The sequence below is a fragment of the Geotrypetes seraphini genome, chromosome 7 (genome assembly GCF_902459505.1).
Source record: "Geotrypetes seraphini chromosome 7, aGeoSer1.1, whole genome shotgun sequence".
NCBI lineage: Eukaryota > Metazoa > Chordata > Amphibia > Gymnophiona > Dermophiidae > Geotrypetes > Geotrypetes seraphini.
In genome coordinates, this window is record NC_047090.1 from 192,613,037 (window position 1) to 192,636,994 (window position 23,958).

General features: G+C 43.9%; 1 protein-coding gene across 3 annotated transcripts in view; it reads right to left on the bottom strand.

Annotated features, from left to right (window-relative positions):
- FLVCR2 (FLVCR heme transporter 2) overlaps positions 1-23,958 on the bottom strand; it is a 157,178-nt gene that overhangs the window by 48,006 nt on the left and 85,214 nt on the right. For all 3 annotated transcript variants that reach the window (XM_033950885.1, XM_033950884.1, XM_033950883.1), the window contains 3 exons: positions 21,397-21,502; positions 8,991-9,102; positions 8,745-8,800 (listed from right to left, as the gene is read on the bottom strand). In XM_033950885.1, coding sequence (XP_033806776.1) covers positions 8,745-8,800; positions 8,991-9,102; positions 21,397-21,502 — 274 coding nt within the window. The remainder of the gene's footprint in view (positions 1-8,744; positions 8,801-8,990; positions 9,103-21,396; positions 21,503-23,958) is intronic.

Sequence of the window (23,958 nt, forward strand, 5' to 3'; positions counted from 1 at the left end):
AACTACTGCAGCAAATTTGCAACTTATCCCTGAAAACAGGCGAGATCCCAGAGGATTGGAAGATAGCCAACGTTACGCCCATCTTTAAAAAGAGATCAAGAGGTGATCCGGGAAACTACAGGCCAGTGAGCCTGACTTCAGTTCCTGGGAAAATGGCAGAAGCACTGATAAAAGAAAGCATTGATCAACATTTTGAAAAGCACGAACTTCTGATAGCCAGCCAGCATGGTTTCTGCAAGGGACGATCGTGCCAAACAAACTTATTGCACTTCTTTGAAGGGATTAACAAACAGATGGACAAAGGAGACCCCATTGACATCATATTTCTAGATTTCCAAAAAGCCTTTGACAAGGTGCCCCATGAACGCCTACTCCGGAAACTAAAGAACCATGGGGTGGAAGGAGACGTACATAGATGGATCAGAAACTGGTTGGAGGGTAGAAAACAAAGGGTAGGAGTGAAGGGCCACTACTCCGACTGGAGGAGGGTCACGAGTGGTGTCCCGCAGGGCTCGGTGCTCGGGCTGCTACTATTTAATATCTTCATAAATGATCTAGAAACAGGGACGAAGTGCGAGATAATAAAATTTGCGGACGACACTAAACTATTTAATGGAGCTCGGACTACAGAGGAATGTGAAGAATTGCAAAGGGACTTGAACAAACTAGAAGATTGGGCGACGAGATGGCAGATGAAGTTCAACGTTGAGAAATGTAAGGTATTACATGTGGGAAGCAGAAACTCGAGGTACAACTATACAATGGGAGGGATATTATTGAATAAGAGTACCCAGGAAAGGGACTTGGGGGTATTGGTGGACATGACAATGAAGCCGACGGCACAGTGTGCAGCAGCCGCTAAGAGAGCGAATAGAATGCTTGGTATAATCAAAAAGGGTATTACAGCCAGAACGAAAGAGGTTATCCTGCCGTTGTATCGGGCAATGGTGCACCCGCATTTGGAGTACTGCGTCCAATATTGGTCGCCGTACCTTAAGAAGGATATGGCGTTAGTCGAGAGGGTTCAGAGGAGAGCGACGCGTCTGATAAAAGGGATGGAAAACCTGTCATATGCTGAGAGATTGGAGAAGCTGGGTCTCTTTTCCCTGGAGAAGAGGAGACTTAGAGGGGATATGATAGAGACTTATAAGATCATGAAGGGCATAGAGAGAGTAGAGAGGGACAGATTCTTCAAACTTTCGAATAATAAAAGAACAAGAGGGCACTCGGAAAAGTTGATAGGAGACAGATCCAAAACAAATACTAGGAAGTTCTTTTTTACCCAACGTGTGGTGGACACCTGGAATGTGCTTCCAGAGGACGTGATTGGGCAGAGTACGGTACTGGGGTTCAAGAAAGGATTAGACAAATTCCTACTGGAAAAGAGGATAGAGGGGTATAGATAGATTACTGCACAGGTCCTGGACCTGCTGGGCCACCGCGTGAGCGGACTGCTGGGCACGATGGACCTAGGGTCTGACCCAGCAGAGGCATTTCTTATGTTCTTATGTTGCAATTGTGAAAAACTAAGCATTGATCCTTCTGAAATAACATCATTCAATGTTCGTATACCTGCAATTATCCATTGTTTCCAGACGATTTTGTATCCGCCAATCTTGATCCTGGAGTTTATCCAAATAGATTGATTTAATGATTTAGCAATTGGCTCTGGTGATAGATTACTAATATATCTTAATGTCTTCCAAGTATCCAATAGAATTCTGTTATCTTTATATCGTCTAGGCATTTTTATACTAATTAGATGTTCTAAATGTAATGGGAACAGGAGCCGCCATTCTAGATATAGCCAATCCAGTACATTCTCCATGAGATCTGGGAGGATCCAATACATACCCTGTCTTAGAATATAGGCTTGATGGTACCTATAAAAATTTGGAAAATTTACCCCTCCCTCCACAATTGGTCTTTGTAAAGATACTAAAGCAATTCTGGGTCTTTTCCCAAACCAAACAAATTTTGTAAGAACATTGTTTAACTTTTTATAGAATGACCCCTGAAAAAATATTGATATCATACTCATTTGATAACAAACCACAGGCAATATCATCATTTTAATTGTTTGAACTCTTCCCCACCAAGAAAGATGTAAAGGATTCCATTGCTCACACATTTCTGTTATTTTTTTTAATAAAAGTTTTTCATTTTCTTTGACTGTGTCTTCAATTGTATTTTTGATAATAATTCCTAAATATTTTAAACCTTCCTCTTTCCAAATAAATGAATATGAATCAAATAATCCTTTGGTACAATGAACATTAATTGGAAAAATTTCCAATTTACTCCAATTAATTTTATATCCAGAAAATTTTCCAAATTTCTCTAGAAGATTAAGTAAACTTGGAACAGTATTCCCCGATTCTCTTAAATATAATAATATATCATCTGCATATGCAGAAAGTTTAAATTCCCAGTAAGAGAATGGGATTCCCTTTATCTCCTTAGTTTGATTAATTGCAATTAATAAGGGTTCTAAAACAACATCAAAAAGTAAGGGGGACAAAGGACATCCTTGTCTAACTCCCCTACGCAAGTTAAATCTATTTGATAAATTGTTATTAATATATAATCTTGCACCAGGAGAGCTATACAAAGTCTGAATCATTTTAATAAAACCGGGGCCTATTCCAAACCATTCCAGAGCTTGATACATAAAACTCCATTCCACTCTATCAAATGCTTTTTCTGCATCTAAAGATACCATAAAAGCTGGATCATTCATATTTTTCGCTAAATTTAAAGAGTGAAATGCTAATCTAGTATTATTTGATGAGTGTCTTTTAGCAATAAATCCTGTTTGGTGTACATCAATAATAAAAGGAAGAGCTTTTGCCAATCTTATTGCTAATACTTTAGCAATCAACTTACCATCTACATTTAATAAAGAGATAGGCCTGTAATTTGATACCAAGGTAGGATCCCTGTTTGGTTTTGGCAAGACAATAATTACCGAATCAGCCATAGTACCTGATATATTCCCATTATTCATTTGGTATTTATATAAATTTAATAAATATGGTAAGATAATATTTTGAAATGATTTATAAAATTGAACAGTATATCCATCGCCACCTGGAGCGGATCCAACTCTAAGAGACTTCAATGCTGATTCTATTTCTTTTAAAGATATAGGATCTTCTAAACTTCTTTTTATATTATCCGGAACATTTGGTCCAATAAATGAATTTAAGAAATTTAACCCATCTTGTTCTTTATTTTCATAAGATTCAGAAGAATATAAATCTTTAAAAAAATCAAGAAACTGTATTAAAATATCCTTAGTGTTAGTGTGTGTATTGCCTTGTGTATCTTTAATTGCAATAATCTTAGATTTCCTTTTTTTTTGCTTTAAGAAAATTTGCTAATAATCTTCCAGCTTTGTTTGAATTGCCATAATACTGAACTTGCCGAGAGAACATATCTTTCCGCACAAATTGAGAAGAAATCTCATTATATTTCGCTTTTACTTTTAATAAATTTTGTAATGTATTATGTTCCCATTTCTCAATTAATTTATTTTCTAATACTTTAATTTGTTTTTCCAAATCAACATATTGTTTTTTAGTTGTTTTTTAATAAATGCTGAATATGAAATAATATTTCCTCTCATTGTTACTTTAAAAGCGTCCCACAATATCTCAGCATTTATATTATCTGAATTATTAATTTGAAAAAATTCATTCATCTTTAATTTAAGATCTTCCAGGAAGTTCGAATCCGCAAGTAAAGCATTATCAAATCTCCAAATTGGATTAAAATGTACTAAATCATCATTCTGAAAGTCAATCCACACACCAGCATGGTCCGAAATTACAATGGGATCAATAACTGCGTTCATCACACGCTGCGCTATATTATTAGACACAAATATATAATCAATTCGTGAAAAAGATTTGTGGACCTGAGAACAAAAAGAAAATTCCTGATCATTAAAATGAAGAATACGCCATATATCAACTAAATCACAAGATTGTACCAAATTATCTAAACCTAACGATTTCATAATTCTACTTGGTCTCTTATCCAAAATCGGATCCATTACAGCATTGAAATCCCCTACTACGACTAAATTAGAAGCAGCCAGTGGTAACAGTAATTGTTGAACTTGTTTGAAAAACTCCATTTGATTCGAATTAGGAGCATACAAATTAAATAAATCCAGGGTTGTATTTCCCAGAACCATTTTGATATGCACCCATCTTCCTAAAGGATCATAATTTATTAATTTAAAATCAGCATTACACTTCCTATTTATCAGAACAGCCACCCCAGCTTTTTTCCCCATAGCAGGTGCAAATAAACATTTAGAAATCCAACCCCCAGATAACTTTTTAGATTCAATCTCAGAAAGATGCGTCTTTTGAATGAAATATATGTCCGCATTTTGCTTCTTAAGGAACGTTAATACTTTCTTTCTCTTAATAGGATGATTTAAACCATTGACATTAATAGAATAAATTTTTATATCCATCTATTTTATAATTAAATTTTGGCAAATACTTCTTTGATAATATACATGACCAGACCTCAACACATTTATTAGATATATTTCCTTTTCCCAATCCCCCCATCCCTTCCCCCCCAAAAAAATAAAATTATATAAAGACAATTCAAATTTTACATTTCTTCCAATTTCATTTCTCATAAATACATTAGTCCTCTGATCCCCCCTCCCTCCCTCTATTTTTCCTCCCTTCCCCCCTATAATCATTGTCTGACCTGGAACACACATTGGTATAGCAGACCCTAAATCCCCTCCCCCAGGCAACTAATATCCCTCCATATTGATTTAATATATCCCAAAAGTTCAACTATTCTTTTCCCCCAATATATTTAAATATTGAATTACTTTATCTATATTTACTCATTCAATCATTTAATAATTATTGACATTAATATTGATAAATTCATTTCAACATTTTTACATAAAAGTATCTATATAGAATTCAATATAAATATCTACTTAAATATAGTAAAAATATTCATATAAATTAATTAGTATCCTAAAAATCTTTACCTCCTTATTTATTATCCCTTCTTTAAAAATCCCAATTCCCTAGACTTAACCCTTTATTTAATAAATTTTTGTAATTCATATCAATTAGTATCTACGTGAATATATGAGTATAACAAGACTTATAATTAAATTAAGTCATAAAAAATTATAAACATATCTATCTTCAAAGTAATATATTTCCCACCTCAATATTATTTTAACATATTTCAAATTTAGCTATAATTCCATGTATATTAAATATTCATTATTTAATTTAGATATATTCATTCATACAGTTAACCTATATTGATAATAGCATTAATACATTCATTTTGAATATTCCCATACAAAATCATCCATAATAAATTCAATATAATAGATATTTGAATAAAATAGGTATCTTCATATCAATTAATAAAAACTCTAAAATTAATTCCTTCTTTATTAATTATCCCTTTTTTAAATACCCAATTCCCTATGTTTATCTCCTTATTTAACCAATTATTGTCATTCATATTAATTAATATTAGCATATATATATATATGACTGTAATAACTTTCATAAATAATTTAATTTCTTAGTAAATTAAGATTATATCATTTCATTCAATATAATATAATACTTAAATCAAAAAACCTTCAAATGCATTAAAAATATTCTGTTCAAACATTAATCATTATCCTCTTTTTTCTTCTTATCCATCTTCTTCTTTTTCATTTTATCTCCCTTTTTTATTTTTCTTTCTTCAACTGAGTCTTCTCTATTTTCTCTTTTTTTCTTGAACCAATATTCCTTCATGTAGACATTGGTTCCTCTTGTGATAGAAACTCTTTAAGTTTTGCAGGATCTTGAAAATACACGGACTTATTCCCATTAGACACTCTCATTGTTGATGGATAGTACAAGCCATACATGTACCCTTTTTCTTTCAACTGCTGCCTGAACATGAGAAACTGCTTCCTTATGTTTGCAGTGTGTTTTGCAAAATCTGGGACCAACATCAATTTAGACCCCTTATAATTTAAATTTTTATTAGCTTTTGCCACTTTTAAGATTTCCAAAGCTTGCTGAAATCTCAAAACTTTAAAAATCAAGGGTCTGGGTCCAACCTGGTTTACTGTTCTTTTTGAAGGGATTCTATGTGCCCGTTCTATTTCCAACGGCCACTTCGAGTTTAACTGTAACAGTTTAGGTAATAAGTTCTCCAGAAACTGTATAGCGTCTCCCCCTTCAAGATTTTCAGCCAAGCCAAGCACTCTTATGTTCTTTCTCTTTCCCCGATTTTCCAAGTCCACCAGTTGATTTTTTAAGCTCACTACAGCTTGTCTTTCATCTTCACACTTTTGTGTGATAGCTTCCAGCTGCTCGACTCTCTCTTCAATCACTGACATCCTTTGCCTGTCAGTCTGGATCTCCTGCTTTAGACGTAGTACTTCCTCTTTGACCTCCGATATTTTGCTTGCGTTGTCAGTTAGCATTAGCATTTTGAACAGTTCTGCCATTATATCCGCTTTGTCAGAAAATTCTTCAGTTTCCAGCGGGATTGGCACACTCGATGGCGACACCGGAGTGACCTTTGATCTCTTCGCCGATACACCCAATGTGCACGGCTTCTCCGACTTCCCCTGCCTTGTAGCAGCCATTTCCTACGCTGTTTTCTGTTATTTTTAACTCGGGTGAGCGAAGCAAAACAACTGTTTTCTTTCAGTTAGTTGCCCGGATTCGAGGAGCGCCGCGGTTATGCCACCATTTTTGCGTGCTCCAAGCCACGCCCCCACTAGGGGCACTCTTGAAAAAAAAGATTGGCAGCTCTGGGAGCAGAGAGCTCAGGGCAGATCAGAAGCCCTTGGGAGCGGGGTTCAAGGCAAGCGGCCTTTGGGAGTAGCTCAGGGCAGAAGAAAAGGGCCTGCGGAGGCACTACCAGTGCCTGAGAGCCAAGAAGAGCATTAGGATCACCAGACCTTGTTGAGGACTGGTAACAGGGACCTCAGCAGGAAGCTACCCCAGAGGCTCCTCTTGAAGGAAGGGTGCAATTGGCATCAGCGACCCAACAAGGGAGAAGGCTCCCTGGAGACTAGTGGCAGAGGTGGAGTGCTCTTGGGAAGGAAAGGGCCCTCAGAACTAAAAGAATAACCAGCAGGAGGCTGCCACAGGAAGGACAGCACCCACCTAACCCTAAAAGCTTCCATGGATTGGGTGAGAACTTGGGGACTGGGTGAGGGTGGATTGGAAAAGGAAAGAGGGATCTAAGTGCAAAGCCAAGCCCACCTAATAACCAAGTTGAGGAGCCTACAACTGAAATGTTGGCAGTTAGAACTGAAAGGGGCTAAAAGGTTTTGGAAATGTTGGCTTTGAATATCTGAATAGTATTTAATTTGGGTTAAGTGTGGAAGCTACTCTTGACAGTTTGTTTCAGTTTAATTTATTAGCCAACCTTGTTCACAGAAGCTTTTTTTATTTTTCCTGTGGAGAGAAGAGGGTGAACCCACCCGCTAACACTTCTTTTCCCCAGGTGGAGGCACTGAGCACTAAGAGTGAGAGACTGATGGAAGCTGCCCCAGAGCAACACTGAAGGGGCATTACACTGATTTTAGCTTTGAGACAGTTAATTTACAAATCTATAGAATTCAGAAAAAAAAAGCTAGATATTGCCAGTAAATCTTGATGTTTAAAAATTATTAGTTGACCGATTGATCTTCATTTTTGCCCAGTATAATCCAGGATTTATTGCAGGCTATTTATTTCATTTGTGTAACTAAGGCACAGGGCCTCAAATGATGATGCTGGGAACTTTCGATATATCAAGGGGAAACCACCCGCGAAGGAAGCGGTGGGACCGTTGGATGACATTGAATAAAGGGAGCGCTAAAAGACGACAAAGCAATCGCCGACAAACTGAACACATTTTTTGCGTCTGTATTTACCGAAGAAGATCTACACAGTATACCGGAACCCATCAGGAGTAGGGGCCGGGAAGAAGATGAGCCATCTGAGAACCCAGACAAAAAAAACTGCATTTTTTACCTGACCCATGAACCAATTATATAAAATACAACTCCTGGACTCTGTGAAAAATCCAAAGCTGAGGTGTAGTACAAGTCTAGTGCTCTGTTTAGGAATCTCTGTGAACAATGCTCCAATCCTGGACTCCATCGAATGACATCATCCAACCATGAGGACTGCAGATACAACAAAATGCACCAGGCTTGTCTAGTCTGACCACTTCCCCTTCTTCTTGGATATCACATCTACTTCCATGAAAGCTCTGTAAATTATTCTGTAAACTGATTGACAATATAGGTGAATTTCACGCAAGAGACTAAAGGCATGAAAAGGAGCACAGAACACCCAGTGTAAAAGCCCAGGCCCCTCTCCATTAAAACTGCCCTTTCTATGAAAGGGTTCTTTGTGTGCCATGCAAGACCAGCAAATCAAGATTAAAAGAACTGCCATGCAAGCACATATAGAGAAGCAATCATCTCCCCTGATCCTCAGCCCCCAGGTGGCAGCATAATTTCCAGGTCCCATATGTTATTCTCCTTCTTCTCTATCCCTGCCTATTTTTTTCAGCAAGAGTCAAAAAGTTCACATACAGAGGTCTCAAAGCAGTACGTCCTCCTGAGGCCCTCTCTTTGGCTTTCAAGTGCAGGAGACACACTCATTCCTCAATACAAAATCACTGAAAAGGGGATAAGAAGAAGACGAGTCTCTGAAACAGATGCTACTTACACTCTGTAACGCTTCCAGGTTCGCCTTCTGCCTCCGAAGATCAGCTTTAATGAAAGCTAAAATCAGACAGAGAGAAGAGACGGGCAGTCAGGAGAGTTCAGTGATTCACTTCCACTTACCAGCCGACATTGACACTACTGAGGCGAAGCTCACAGGGCGCAAGAAAACTTTATTCTGTGAACTGGCTCTACAACAGCCACAAAGAAGCAAAAAGCCCAGATTGGGAAAATGTTCACAGTTCCTCACCTGTAATGATGGTCCCCAAGAAGAGGAATGTGCAGAGAAAGAGGTTTCCAGATAAAGTGCCAAATTTCTCTATAATCTGCCCATGACTTATGGTGAAAATTATCCCAAAAATCTGAAAGGAAGCAGAAGAAATAGAAAAAAAAAGAGTTAGAAAGCCAAGCTGCTTAGATAAAACTAATGCTCTTCCTAGAGCAATTATGAAAAAGCCCAGAAGGCCTTATATTATCTACGTGGGACTCCCCAACCTATTGCCCCCTATATAGCAATCTAAGAAACCAGCTCCAAAAAAGCAATGTGGGGGAAGAGTGTGGCTGATTATTCTGAAAACCTCCATTACATGTAAGCAATTTTATTTTTTAAATCAACAGGACGAACTGGCCACACAAGCTGGAAGTCCTAACTAAGGGTTGTCCTCCAGAAAATGCAGAGGTGCGTGTTTTTATAAACAGCTTTATTAATTGAATGGAAATGATAAAATTTGGCAATAAGACATGGATGATTAAGAATTAGTCTCCTAAGAATTAAATGGCGGAATAAAAATCACTAATATAATGTAATGTAATATGCTTTGGAGAGTCTTGTCCAAGCTCGATTATCGCATTGATATTTGCTGAGTAACAGGTGGGGCGCACATCGAGTGTAGATACCATATGAAACTTTATGAGTTGATGAAAGTGTAGCCTCAAAGGTGAAAAAATATTCCAATAAATTTTGGTTTTGTAACCATTTAAAATCAAGGAGTGTTTTTGTGGGCACCCTGTATTTTTTGATTTTACTACTAATTCCTTTTTTGATTAGTGATTGTTCCCATGTTTCTATTAGTTTAAGAACATAAGAACATAAGCAATGCCTCCACTGAGTCAGACCCGAGGTCCATCGTGCCCAGCAGTCCGCTCACGCGGCGGCCCAACAGGTCCAGGACCTGTGCAGTAGCCCTCTATCTATACCCCTCTATCCCTTTTTCCAGTAGGAAATTGTCCAATCCTTTCTTGAACTCCAGTACCGTACTCTGTCCTATTACGTCCTCTGGAAGCGCATTCCAGGTGTCCACCACACGCTGGGTAAAGAAAAACTTCCTAGCATTCGTTCTGAATCTGTCTCCTTCCAACTTTTCCAAATGCCCTCTTGTTCTTTTATGTTTTGAAAGTTTGAAGAATTTGTCCCTCTCTATCCTTCATGATCTTGTAGGTCTCTATCATGTCTCCTCTGAGTCTCCGCTTTTCCAGGGAGAAGAGCCCCAGTCTCTCCAATCTTTCAGTGTATGAAAGGTTTTCCATGCCCTTAATCATTCGTGTCGCTCTCCTCTGGACCCTCTCAAGTATTGCCACATCCTTCTTTTTTTTTTCAATCAATAAATGTTTATTGAAAATTTTTGAAAATATACAAACCATAATATGAATATCAGGGACAGCAGAACAAACAGCCAGCATTCAAAGAGCACAGCAAAAGATCTATAAATCACATAAATCACCCCCAGCTATACAAACAAGCCCCCGATATCCATCAACAACCAGAACTCCTTAAACCACCCCCCCACCCCCAAGCTCCACCTCCAGCAAAGAGGGGCCCCCAGTGGTTTCTTCAGGAGAGCCCCCCTGTCCTCAACCCCCCCCCCACAGAAATAAGCTCAAAATAAAGATTCAATTTTATCAAGTATTCGTGTCCAAGTCCGGGTATAAGTATAATAATAGCCATGACGCTTTGCTATAGACAGTTCCATATTACAAATAAACTGAAGTTTTAAAGTCCAATCCAGTTGAGTGGGTGCCAGTCCCTGCTTCCAATGAGCAGCAATCAAGCATTTAGCTGCCGCCAGACCCCAACATCAAAGCTTAGATTGCCATGAATATAAACATACATTATAAAGGCCTAGCAAGCAACCCTGTGGAGAAAAAGGCAATAATATTTGTAACAATTGTGATAAACATCCCACCACCTTTCTCCAGAAAGGCTGGAGAACAGGACAGTCCCACCAAATATGTAAAAATGTCCCCAAGGCCAACCCACATCTCCAACATAAAGCTGAAACACCAGGAAACATACGGTGGAGACGTTCCGGCGTATAATACCACCTGAGAACCACTTTATATGCATTTTCCTTAATGAGTGCACAAGATGTGGCCTTGCCCACTTCAGTAGTAATCAGAGCCCACTCCTGAAAAGAAAATGTACAGTTCAAATCCACCTCCCAGGCTCGCTGATAAAGAGACGGAAAGGAATAGGAGCCCCGAATATATTGGTAAAGAACAGAGATAGGCTTAGGGAGGCTTTTAGAGTGAACCACATGTGGGGGGGGTCACGTGATGGCTGGCACCTGATCGGACGCCTGAACGCGGAGCTCCGTCCTCTGCACCATTCGGCTCCCCTAACGCCTGCCGCCGCCGATATTTTTTTTGATCGTTTCGGCTCCCGCACTTCCGGGTTCGCTCCCGCTGGGCTGGGGAGTGTCTGGTGCGTGCATCACGGTGGCGGCGCGGGGGATGCCGACACGAGCCCCAAAGGCCCCAAGAAACAGCGTGGCACCGGCTCTCAAAATGGCGGGGACGCAAATGGAGGCTCCAGTGGACCGCACCTCGGATGAGGTGCTACAAGTATCCATGCGGAACCTCTCTCAGCTTTTAGATGACAAACTGGCCAAGCTGCACGCTGCCATGGATGAAATTAAAGATGTGCTGGCTGGCCATGCGGCGCAGATCCATCAGGTGGAGGAACGGGTCTCGGCCCAGGAGGACAGAGCGGTGGTCGCCGAGGGCAGGCTTGACTCCTTGGAGACCCGAGTGTGCCAACTGCTCGAGAGAGTGGAGGACCAGGAGAATAGGGCCCGCAGAAAGAACCTCCGTCTGATAGGGCTCCCAGAGTCAGTTAAAGATTCTGAGCTTCTCCACGTGGTGGAAGGATGGCTGCCGAAGGAGCTGGGCCTGGCGGAGCAGGCTGGCCCGGTGGTGGTAGAGCGGGTCCATCGTGTTGGTCAGCGTCGCGATGGAGACGGACCGGGCCGTCCGAGGCCTGTGCTGGCCAGATTACATAATTATGTCATCAAAGCACGCCTGTTGGACCTGTTCAAGAAAAATAGATCTCTATCCTATGAAGGGGCTAAGATTATGCTATTTCAAGATTTCTCCACCAAAGTTGCGGAGCAGCATAGGGCTCTTACGCCGTATTGTTCGCAGTTGGTCACGAGGGGAATAAGATTTGCATTTCTTTACCCCGCTAAGGTGAGACTAACTCATGAAAATCGGACTTTCACCATGAGCACGGCGGATGAGCTGAAAAAGTTCCTCGAGAAGCTGCCAGCGCCTCAGGAGTGCTGATGGGCGTCTGTCGTGTGATTTCTGGTGGTGTTTCTTCTGTCGAGCCGTTTTGGTCATCCGACAGTGTGGTGCTGACTCTGCCTTGATCACTGCTGATGGGGGGCCTATGTTTTGCTGCCGCCTGTGAGACCTGCTTGCGTGGCACAACTCCAGTCTACCCAGTCTCCTTGAGCTATTGGAAGCCACATCGCCTTGTCATCCATCGGAGGAGGGGGACCTGCGCTACAGGGACTTCTGGCCTCTGGACACTTGGTTTGAGATTATGTTGAGTGTCGGTTTGAGAGATTGCCAGTTTATTGTTGTTTATGCAGCTCTCTTTGCACTGTTTTGATATGTTTTCACATACCTGGGTGTTTTAGCCCTCTAGAGTTTGTGTGGGGGTTCTCACTTTAGTTTTGTGTCGGGGAGCTGGGTGGTGGATGGGGGGACGAGAGTGTTCGTGTGAGAAGGGAGTGGGGAATGGAGGTAGTGCTGGGGTTTTGGATGTGTGTGTGGGGATTGTTTGGTGTACGAATGGTTGCGATGAATGGGGGGACTTGGGGTAGGGTTGAGGGGATAAGAGACGTTGGGATTAGGGTGGGAGGGGGGTTTTGGTGGGGCAGGGGTGGGGAGGGATGCACCTGGGGTCTCTGATCGGTACTGTAATGATAATTCAGTGGGTGGCGTGACGGTTTGGCTGGGAGGCCGGCGCTGCTGCTCCACAGACTTGTTGTCTCTGGGGGGAATTACTTCTTACCAACTGCTATTGTGGGTTCTGTTAAGATTGCCAGCTTCAATATAGATGGCTTGCACTCCCCAGTGAAGCGCAGCAAATTACTTCAATACTGTAAGAAATTAAAAGTAGATGTTTTAATGCTTCAGGAGACTCACCTCAGCGTGACAGAACATGTTAAACTGAAGAGGGATTGGGTAGGGGAAGTAGTTTTTGCTTCATATAACTCCAGACAGCGAGGTGTTGCTCTCCTCTTTCATAAAAAGCATCCTTGTACTACCGGTATGCACAAGGTAATACAGGACCCTGAGGGGCGATATGTGATCTGGGCAGGAGTTTTCTTGGGGAAGAAATATGTGTTTTGCTCTCTTTATGCACCTAATGTATACTCTCATAGATTTTTTTCTGTATTAGTAGCGGCTTTGACGCCTTTTTCTGAATACCAATTGGTACTAGGTGGGGACTTTAACATCACTGCAGACCCACTTGTTGATTGCAAGCCGCCTAAGCCTCGATTGAAAGGAGTGATCACAAGGGGGTAAACTTAGTGCTACACCAACTGGGTCTGATTGATGTCTGGCGCACACTGCATCCTACTGAATCTGACTTCACTTTTCACTCTCAAGTGCATGATGGATAGTGATCAAGGATAGCATAGTCCGGCACTTGGACGCACACGACTTGATGAAACCCAGTCAACATGGATTCAGGAAAGGGAAATCATGTTTGACGAATTTACTCCAATTTTTTGAGACCATGAACGAGCAAATTGATAGTGGGAAGCCGGTGGACATAATATACTTGGACTTCCAGAAAGCGTTCGACAAAGTTCCACATGAAAGACTTCTCAGGAAACTACAAAGCCATGGCATAGAGGGAGATATACAAAGATGGATAGGCAAATGGCTGGAAAACCGAAAGCAGAGAGTGGGCATAAATGGGAAGTTCTCCGACTGGGAGAAAGTGACTAGTGGTGTACCCCAGGGCTCGGTACTTGGGCCGATCCTTTTTAATATTTATATCAATGACCTGGAGGAAGGAACATCCAGTGAGATCATCAAGTTTGCAGACGATACAAAACTATGCCGGGCAATCAGATCGCAGGAGGATAGAGAGGAACTCCAGAGCGACTTGTGTCGGTTAGAAACATGGGCGGAGAAATGGCAGATGAAGTTCAATGTGGAGAAATGCAAGGTAATGCATTTAGGCAATAAGAATAAGGAATACGAGTATACAATGTCAGGTGCAACTCTGGGGAAGAGTGAACAAGAAAAGGACCTGGGTGTACTGATAGATAGGACCCTGAAGCCGTCGGCACAATGCGCAGCAGCGGCAAAGAAGGCAAATAGAATGTTGGGCATGATAAAGAAAGGAATCTCGAGTAGATCGGAGAAAGTTATAATGCCGCTTTATAGGGCAATGGTCAGACCGCACTTGGAATACTGCGTCCAACATTGGTCTCCCTACCTAAAGAAGGATATAAAACTGCTGGAGAGGGTGCAGAGACGAGCAACAAAACTGGTGAAGGGTATGGAGAAACTGGAATATGAGGATAGACTTATAACACTAGGATTGTTCTCCCTTGAGAAAAGGAGAATGCGTGGGGATATGATCGAGACCTTCAAAATACTGAAAGGAATCGACAAAATAGAGCAGAGAAGATTATTTACATTGTCCAAGTTGACACGGACTAGAGGATATGTAATGAAGCTAAGGGGGGACAGGTTCAGGACTAATGTCAGGAGGTTCTGCTTCACTCAGAGAGTGGTTGACGCCTGGAATGCCCTCCCAGAGGAGATTATTGCGGAATCGACCGTCCTAGGCTTCAAGAGTAAACTAGATGCATATCTCCTTAAGAGAGGCATATAAAGATATGGTGGACTATAAATTACGCCAGGTGTACACCTGGCAGGGCCTCCGCGTGTGCGGATCGCCGGACTTGATGGACCGAAGGTCTGATCCGGAGATGGCAGTTCTTATGTTCTTATGTTCATAGTCGCTTGGACTACCTGCTGGTGGCTCCTTCTCTGCTGGCGGGTATTCCACGGGTGGTGATTGAAGATGGTGTTTTGTCAGATCACCACTTGGTCTGGCTGGAGCTTATTGATAGGCCGGGGTCCCAGGGGTCGACTACTAGTTGGCGTATGAATCCCACGTTATATGAAGATGATGAGTTTAAGGATTTCCTGGAACAATAATGGGATTTCTTTGTGAACGAAAACCCTGCTTCTGATGTATCAGAGGTGGTGTTTTGGGAGGCGAGCAAGGCGGTCTTGCGTGGTAAAATTATTGAGTATACTACCCGCAAGCGCAGAGCCCAAGATAAGACTCTGTTGGACTTAACACAGCGTCTGGCCGCGCTGTGTGGGAGTTTACATGCTCCGGGTGCTACGACAGCTCGATCTCAATATTTTGACCTACGTAGGCAAATTAATGATTTGTTGGCAGAAAGAGCCCTTAGAGATATCAGATTGTATAAATATCGCCTCCATCGCTGGGGTAACAAAGCGGGGAAACTGCTTGCATCTTTGGTTACCTCAAGGGCTCCGAAGCGCATTATTTCAAGGATTCAGGCGCCTGATGGTAGTGAGGTAACTGCCCAAGCTGGAATACAGCAGAGCTTTGTTAACTACTATAGGGCACTATATGACAGGGGGACCTGTGACACAGGACAGAGGACGACTTTCTTTCAAGACCTACAGCTCCTGTCCCTGGGACATGAGCAGCGAGAGGCGTTAAATGCCCCAGTGCGAGGGTTGGAAATTCAGCAAGCTATTCGGGCCTTAAAATTGGCTAAAGCCCCTGGACCTGACGGACTGGGTTCTGAATATTACAAGTTGTTGGGGGTACGAGTGGTGGGCCCATTTCAAGCCCTATGTGGGGCTCTTAGCAGAGGTGAATTGCCTCCGCATAGACTAACCCACGCCAATATTGTGGTTCTACCAAAACCGGGTCGAGCGGAAGATCAGCTGGGATCCTATAGACCTATTTCTCTGCTCAATCAAGATATCAAGTTGTTTGCTGCTATTATGGCGGCTCGCCTGGATCGGGTTTTGCCCAATTTAATTCATTCGGACCAGGCAGGTTTTGTGCCGGGCCGCTATTCGTCTGCTAATGTGCTGAGGGCGCTTTCGGTGCTTCAGAATCCTGGACTTGTTGGGCAACACCCGGGACAGCAGAACGCTCTTATAGTTAGTTTAGACGCGGAAAAAGCGTTCGATAAAGTGTTGTGGGATTATCTTTTTTGGGTTCTTCCTCAGTTCGGCATTATGGGGAGCTTTCTGAATGGGATTCGATCATTATATGCTCATCCTAAGGCCCAAATCCTGATTAATGGGGAGCTTACCTCTTCTTTTGAACTCGAGAGGGGGACGCGCCAGGGCTGTCCCCTCTCCCCGATGCTTTTTGTCCTGACTCTAGAGCCTCTTGCGGCTAAGCTCCGTCAGAGCACCGACTTGTGTGGTATTTGGTTGGGTTCCCAGGAATTTAAAATTAATTTATTTGCGGATGACATGCTCATCTTTCTGGGAGATGCTGCAGAGGGGGTTCCTCGATTAATAGACCTTATACAGAGATTCGGAGCCTTTTCTGGGTTGCGAATTAACTTTGATAAGTCAGAGGCTCTGGCGGTCCGCCCACCGTGTACTCTATGGCATGATCCTTCCTTTCCATTGCAATGGTCTAAGGGTACGCTCAAATATCTGGGAATATATCTGCATGCAGATCCGGGGGTGGTCTATCGGAAGAACGTACTTGATAAATTTGATGCAGTCCGAGCTCTGTGTAAGAAATGGATGGAGTTTCCCCTTTCGTTCCTGGGACGTGTTGCCCTTATTAAAATGGTCCTCTTGCCGAAGCTCCTGTATCCACTACAAATGGTGCCCATTTGGATCAAACAGAAAGATGTTCAGGCCTATAGGGGGATCGTTTCGTCCTTTATATGGCGCTCCCGCCGGGTGAAAATTGGCTACAACAAACTGATTAGGGGGCGCGAGCACGGAGGCGTGAACTTGCCTGATTTGCGTCTTTATAATGTTGCTGCTTTGTTGCGATGGGTGCATGAATTATATACGGGAGTTGCCAGGTTTGCCCCAGTTGGATTCTGGTACATTTTGTCAGCTCCGGTGTCAGTTTTTAACCTCCTGTGGCATGGGGCGGGACCCTGCCCTCCTATGCTTCGACCCTTACGAATGGCCTGGTGCTGGTGGCGGTCTTCCCTGGGGGACGCGGTGGGTCCTTCGCCTTTTACGGAATTGGTGGGTAACCCTAAGTTTCCTGCTGGTTCGTTACATGCATTTTTTGCCTCTGTTCGGACGTCTGGGTGTCGTTTTGTGGGGCAGGTTGCTGAAGTGGGGTCGGGATCGGTTCCCTCTTTTCTGGCATATCGGGACCGCTGGGATTGGACCGCAGGGTCTATGTTTGCGTACCTGCAGATGCGTAGTTATTGTTTGGTGCTACCACCTTCAGTACATCCCACAAAGTCGCATCAGTGACTGTATTGTTATCATTATTTTGAAGGTACTGGTCCACGGTCGCACCCACCTCTCGAATTACAGCCAGATCTTTCAATAAAGACTCATTAAGTCTCCAAAAACGACGTCCCTCCCCATCCCAGTAACCTGCACAGGCTACCCACACTGGCGCGTGATCAGAAATTTGGATAGTGCCAATTTCGGCCTGTCAAATCCCGCCCCACGAATTACGATGAACCCATACCCCATCAATTCGCGCATATGATCTATGTGCATGGGAGTAATGAGTGTAGGTGCGCTGTGTTGGATGAGACAACCTCCAACTGTCTACCAAGCCCAGAGAAGAAAACAGAGACAGAAGAGCCTTTCTAGAGGCCCTAGACGGAGAACGAGTCCCACCCACAGAGTGATCCAGATGAACATCCGGTGTAACATTAAAATCCCCACCAAGATAAAAAGAGCCTTTCACAAAACCTACCAATTCAGCTCTAAGGGACCCTAAATAGTTTGCCTGACCTGTGTTGGGACCATACAGGTTTATAATAGTGATAGGGCGGCCCTGTAAGGTAGCCACTAGAGCCAAACATCTCCCTGCCCCATCACAAAAGACTTGTTGTACCACTAGACCCAGTCCCTTTCTAACCAATATGGCCACTCCCCCCACCTTCTTCCCCGGTACCGACCCCTGGTGGGTACAGATTTGATCAAAATCTGCCACATCACGAGGCCTCAAGTGTGTTTCCTGAAGTAAACAAACATCCCATTTCAAGCGTACCAACTCTTTATATACAATACTGCGCTTACCCGGATTATTAAGTCCATTAACATTCCACGAACCTATAGTGAAGAGCTTATCACCCACCCTCCCCGTCCCACCCCCCACCCTAACCCCCCCAGAGCCCACCCCCCTCCCCTGCGCTGCATCGAACCCTTAGCCTCAGGATTCGCCAGCGTGTAGAAAATGCAATCTTCACCCATCCACAAAGTCAATGAAACTCCCAAAGAATGCATCCACCAACAGTCACAATGTGCCACACCACCCACCTCCTCCCTGCACTCAACTTCCAAGCACTCCCCCCATCCACCACACCCCATACTTACAAACAATGAATCCCACCAGAGCCCAAACCCAAACAACCAGGTAACCATACAACCCTAAACTCACACATTGGTATTAGTACGAAATAAACAAAAAAGCACCAGTCCAAGGGAGCAATTATCGAACCAATGTCTCCAACTCCACCAGGCAGTTCCATGGGGCCTGCTCATAACAGGCCCAGTCAAAGCCCGGTAGCAAGGCAGACCAAAAAAGTTTTACCAGTGTCCAAACACCTTCAGGTCTGGGGCTTCGCAGATTTCTTGCCAGAGCGCAACGCGATACTCCAAGTCTCGCCTTGCGCGGAGGTTGATGCCACAGCCGGAGGCCGTTCCCCTTCCATCAGAGTCCCGCAGCCCAGGGCTCTCATCTCCGCCCAAGCTTCCGACACTGTGCTCACTCGCCGAGATGTGCCATTAATGGTCATCCACATGCCGAAGGGAAATAGCCAACGATATCTATGGCCCCCAGAGCGCAACACTTGCGTGACATCTTTAAACGCTCTGCGCTTCTGCAAAGTAGACCACGCCAAATCCTGGAAAACTCCCACAGCCAGATCTTTCCATCGGAGAGCTGCTTGTCGGCGGCCAGCCAACAAAATCCGTTCCTTCAACGTAAACTCCCCAAAGCAGGCAATTATATCTCGTATGCCCTGGGCCCTGACAGCTCCCAGACTGCGATGGGCCCGCACCAGAATGATAGAATCAGGAACATCAGCTCCATCAGCTCTCAGCAGATGTTCACAAAAGGCTCTTACTACCTCTTTACTGTCCCGAAAAGCTTCCGTTTCAGGGATGCCTTTAAACCGCAGATTGCATCTCCGAGAGCGGTTCTCCAAGTCTTCAACTTGTGTCTGAAGGTCCCGGAGCTCAGTCGATAGGCGGCCTGTAACATCAGTGGTAGTGGATACCGCTGTAGTAAGAGTAGCCATGTGGTCTTCTGAAGCTGAAACACGATCTCCCAGCTCACTGACCTCCGTCTGAAGCTCTGCAATCGCTGCTCTCACATCTCCCCGCACACCAGTGATTTCACTTTCAGCTCCTTAAACCAGTCAGCCATAGACTTCCGCGGTACCTCTCCAGCCTCCCCCCGCTGATCTGATATGCCTTCGTCTTCCGACTCCGACTGATTCGCCGGTCTGGCCGCCATCTTTTTTTTTCTCCCCCATGCCACTCACCGCCTCCGGGCCCGATTTCTCCGGCGGATCGCCGAAAAATTTAAATTTGTCCAGGCGTTTAAGAGTCACCATTAGTAGGGGGACTCTGGCAGCCCAAAATAGTGGCAGAAAAAAGACACCTTGGAAGCGCCAATCTCAAACTGCAACAAAAGCCCGACGGAGCTTCTGCTTCACACTGCCATTCAGTGAGATGACCTGCCACATCCTTCTTAAGGTACGGTGACCAATACTGAACACAGTACTCCAGGTGCGGGCGCATCATTGCCCGATACAACGGCAGGATGACTTCTCTCGTTCTGGTCGTAATACCCTTCTTAATAATACCCAACATTCTGTTTGCCTTCTTCGCGGCAGCTGCGCATTGTGCTGTTGACTTCGTTGTTGTGTCCACCAGTACACCCAAATCTCTTTCAAGGCTACTTCTCTCTAACACTAATCCCCCCATCTGGTAGCTGAACATCGGGTTCTTTCTCTCTAAATGCATGACCTTGCATTTCCCTACATTGAAGTCCATCTGCCATTTATTCGCCCACTCCTCCAGTTTGCTTAGGTCCCTTTGTAGGTCCTCACACTCTTCCGCATTTCTAACCCTTCTACAGAGTTTAGTGTCATCCGCAAATTTGATAACTTCACACTTCGTCCCCGTTTCAAGGTCATTGATAAATACATTGAACCTGATCCACTGTTTTACACTGAACCATAAAAGTAAGGTGATCACTGAAAGTCATATCCTCTCTCTAGCTGCCCCTCATCAAAAGAAGCCGTGGTGTGGCGTTTGTCCATCTATTGCTCAGGATGGTGGTGAAAGGAGAAGGTTGAAGAAAGTGAAGGCTGAGGAATATTGAGAAGAGCAAAAAAAGATAAGGGTCCATCTAGCCCAGACACCTTAGTCCAAGGTACAAGTATTTGACAGAGTCCTACAGAGTAGCAGAACATATCATGGAGAGGGAGAAACAGGGCCAGCTTAACCACTGGACCAGGGCGCTGGTGATTAAAGGTGCCAAAGTACCCAGCCTCTGACCTTACCTGGTCTACAGAAAAGCCTTTTCTCACTCCCTCCCCCCCCACCTTCTCTCTTCCTCCCTCGTCTGGCATTGCTACATTACCTCTCTCACCTCGCAGTCCCAGTAGCACATGACAGGCCATCTTCAGCTATGCCCTGGTCTTCCCTCTGCTGCAATTTCCTGTGGCCGGATGATGGCATAGGGACGATCCAGAACCTGGCCAAAGGCAGCCCCTCATGCTACTACTGGAGACTGAGCTAAACTTACAGGACCACAGGGGAGGAGGGAGTAATGCTGGGCCTGCGGTGAGAGGGACAGAGGTGGAGGAGAGACTGGACTGGTGAGGAGTGAAGATATTGAGAGACTAGCCCAGGGGAGGTTAAAAGGGACCAGAAGCAATGTTGGGGGAGGGGGGCGGCACCGCCAAAACAAGTTGGTCCTGAACACTATTATTCCTTCAACCAATCCTGGGGGGAAAAGACAGTTGCTTAAGGGGTAGAAACCAGGCAACATACCCAAGTAAAATTTGTGCGAATGACAGGCTTCAGCCACCCACAAAGAAAGAAAGCACCTGCAAATTAGGTCACTTTCTCCCCTCTTCATTTCAGAAAGAGAAATGAGGGCGAAATCTTACCTGCGCAGATACGTTCAGGAGTCCTGACGAGGTCCCTTCAGACTCTGGGTACGTTAATTCCACTGCAAACTCAAAGCCCAGAGGGAGATATCCTGTCATGAAAAATCTGCCAAAGAGCATCAAGAACCAACATCATCAGAATTTGGGGAACAAAAAAAATATAGCCCTAATAAAGGGGCAGCAAGATCAGAACAAGGCCCTGGAGTTTTAATACATGTAACAGTACGCATTATTAGCCATCTTGGAAACTGAACGAGACTCTAAATTGTAATTTATAAATATTAAATTAAATACTGTTTTAACAATTTTTTACTCATGACTCCATAGAAAACAGAACAATATAAAACAATAAATAATACAATACAATTTTCGTCATCCATTTTGTCCAAGACCCCCCCCCCCAATGGCACACAAAATGTCCCCCCCTGCCCCTATAAAACAAAACAAAAATGGGCCTACATTCCACCCTCCCCCAGAAGAAACTTTCCCTTAACTTACAAACAAAGTGGGACAACCAAAAACCCACAGCATGATCCTGGCAAACTGGGTAGCAGCCTACACAATTGGGTTAGATGCACCTTCCTAACCCCCGCCCATCCCTATAAACAGGGCAGGATTAATTTGTCGAGGGCCCCTGCCCCCACCCCACCCTCATGTATTTACTCATTTTCATATTTACTTCTTTATTTCTTTTCTTTTAAAATTCAAAACAAACAACAAAGATGACTATATCGGTGCCAGTGGACAGTTCTTCTTCTATGCAATCTCCAAACATCTCTGAACAAATCCCCCCTTCTTTCCTAGTTGAAGAGATCTTCAGACGGCAGGGCTTTGGGAATCCCACCAATTTATATTTTGCATATGGGTAGAAGGCATGGGGCATGGCGGGAAGAAAATTTAGTGGCCATCATTTTATTGGACTAATACATTTCTCACTTAGTTTTCAGAGGTTAAAACCTCTTTCTTCAGGTCAGTAAACTATATTGCTGTTACAGTATCCCTGTCCTGACCTGAGGAAAGGAGTTTGGTCTCTGAATTAGTAAAAAATGTATTAAAATTAGTTCAATAAACAGTATCATCTTATTTCCTTTTTCTATTAATAAACGATTATCAATACAGCTACAATAATACCTTATCCTAAAGCAAAAATAAATAATAAAACAAATAGAAATTTTTTTCTACCTTTGTTGTCTGGTTTCTGCTTTCCTCATCTTCTCATCACATCATCCTCTTCCTTCCATCCACTGTCTGCCCTCTCTCTGCCTCTTCCATATGGCATCTGCCTTCTTTCTATGCCTCTCCCAGAAATTGTCTGCCTCTCCCTTCCATCTCTTTCTCCTTCCCCACCCCATTGGTGTGGCATCCATCTTCTTTCCTTCCCTCCTCCAATGGTCTGGCATCTCTCTCCTCTCCTTCCCTTCCCTCTCCCACACCCCCGTGGTCTGGAATTTCACTCTCTCTTCTCCCTTCCCCCCACTTCCATCAGCATCTGCCCCCTTTCTTTCCCTCCAACCCAATTCCATCCAGTATCCTTCCCCTTTATGTTTCTCTTCCCTTTCCTTGCACACCAATTCCATCAGCATCTGCACCATTCTCTCCCTCTACCACCTTCCATACCATCCTTCTCACAACCCTTCCATACCACCCTGCCCCCTTTCTCTTCCTTCACTACCCTTCCATACCATCCTGCCTCCTTTCTCTCCCTCCACCACCCTTCCTTACCATCCTTCTCACAACCCTTTCATACTACCCTGCCCCCTTTCTCTCTCTCCACAACCCTTCCATGCTCCTTTCTCTCTCCCCCTCCAAACATTGCAGCTGCCGGCTCTGCCCTCTGAGCTCCTTTGCAAAAGGCAGCCCGAAAGCAGAATTAGAACAGCTGATCGTAACGGGTTAACCCCCACCGCATCAATTGCAACAGGCCCCACCTGCATCAAAGGCAACGTGCCCCCCCCACCTCAATGGCAAAGGGCCTCCCCCCCCCACAACAACAGCAAGGCGGCCGGATCTGTTACAGGAAGGTCCCGCGATGACTGCTTCTGCCGGTCCATCCCCCTCCGACGTCACTTCTTCCAGAGCAAGTAAGTGATGTCGGAGGGGGATGGACCGGAAGACGCAGTCATCGCGGGACCTTCCTGTAACAGAGCCAGCTGCATTGCCGTCAATGGGGGGGGGGCCCGTTACCGTTGATGCTGGGAGGGGGCCGTTGCTGTTTAAAAAAAATGGCAAGGTGAGTCATCCTCCTTCAGTTTCGGGCCCTAGGCACGTGCCTACTGGGCCTATTGATTAATCCGGCCCTGCCTATAAACCAGTGGTCTCAAACTCAAACCCTTTGCAGGGCCACATTTTGGATTTGGAAGTACTTGGAAAAAATAGTTAATGTCTTATTAAAGAAATTACAATTTTGCATGAAGTAAAACTTTATAGTTGATAAATCTTTCCTTTTGGCTAAGTCAATAATAATATTGTCGTTTATAGCTGAAGAAACTGTTTTATTTTACTTTTGTGATTATGATAAACATACCGAGGGCCTCAAAATAGTACCCGACAGGCCGTATGTGG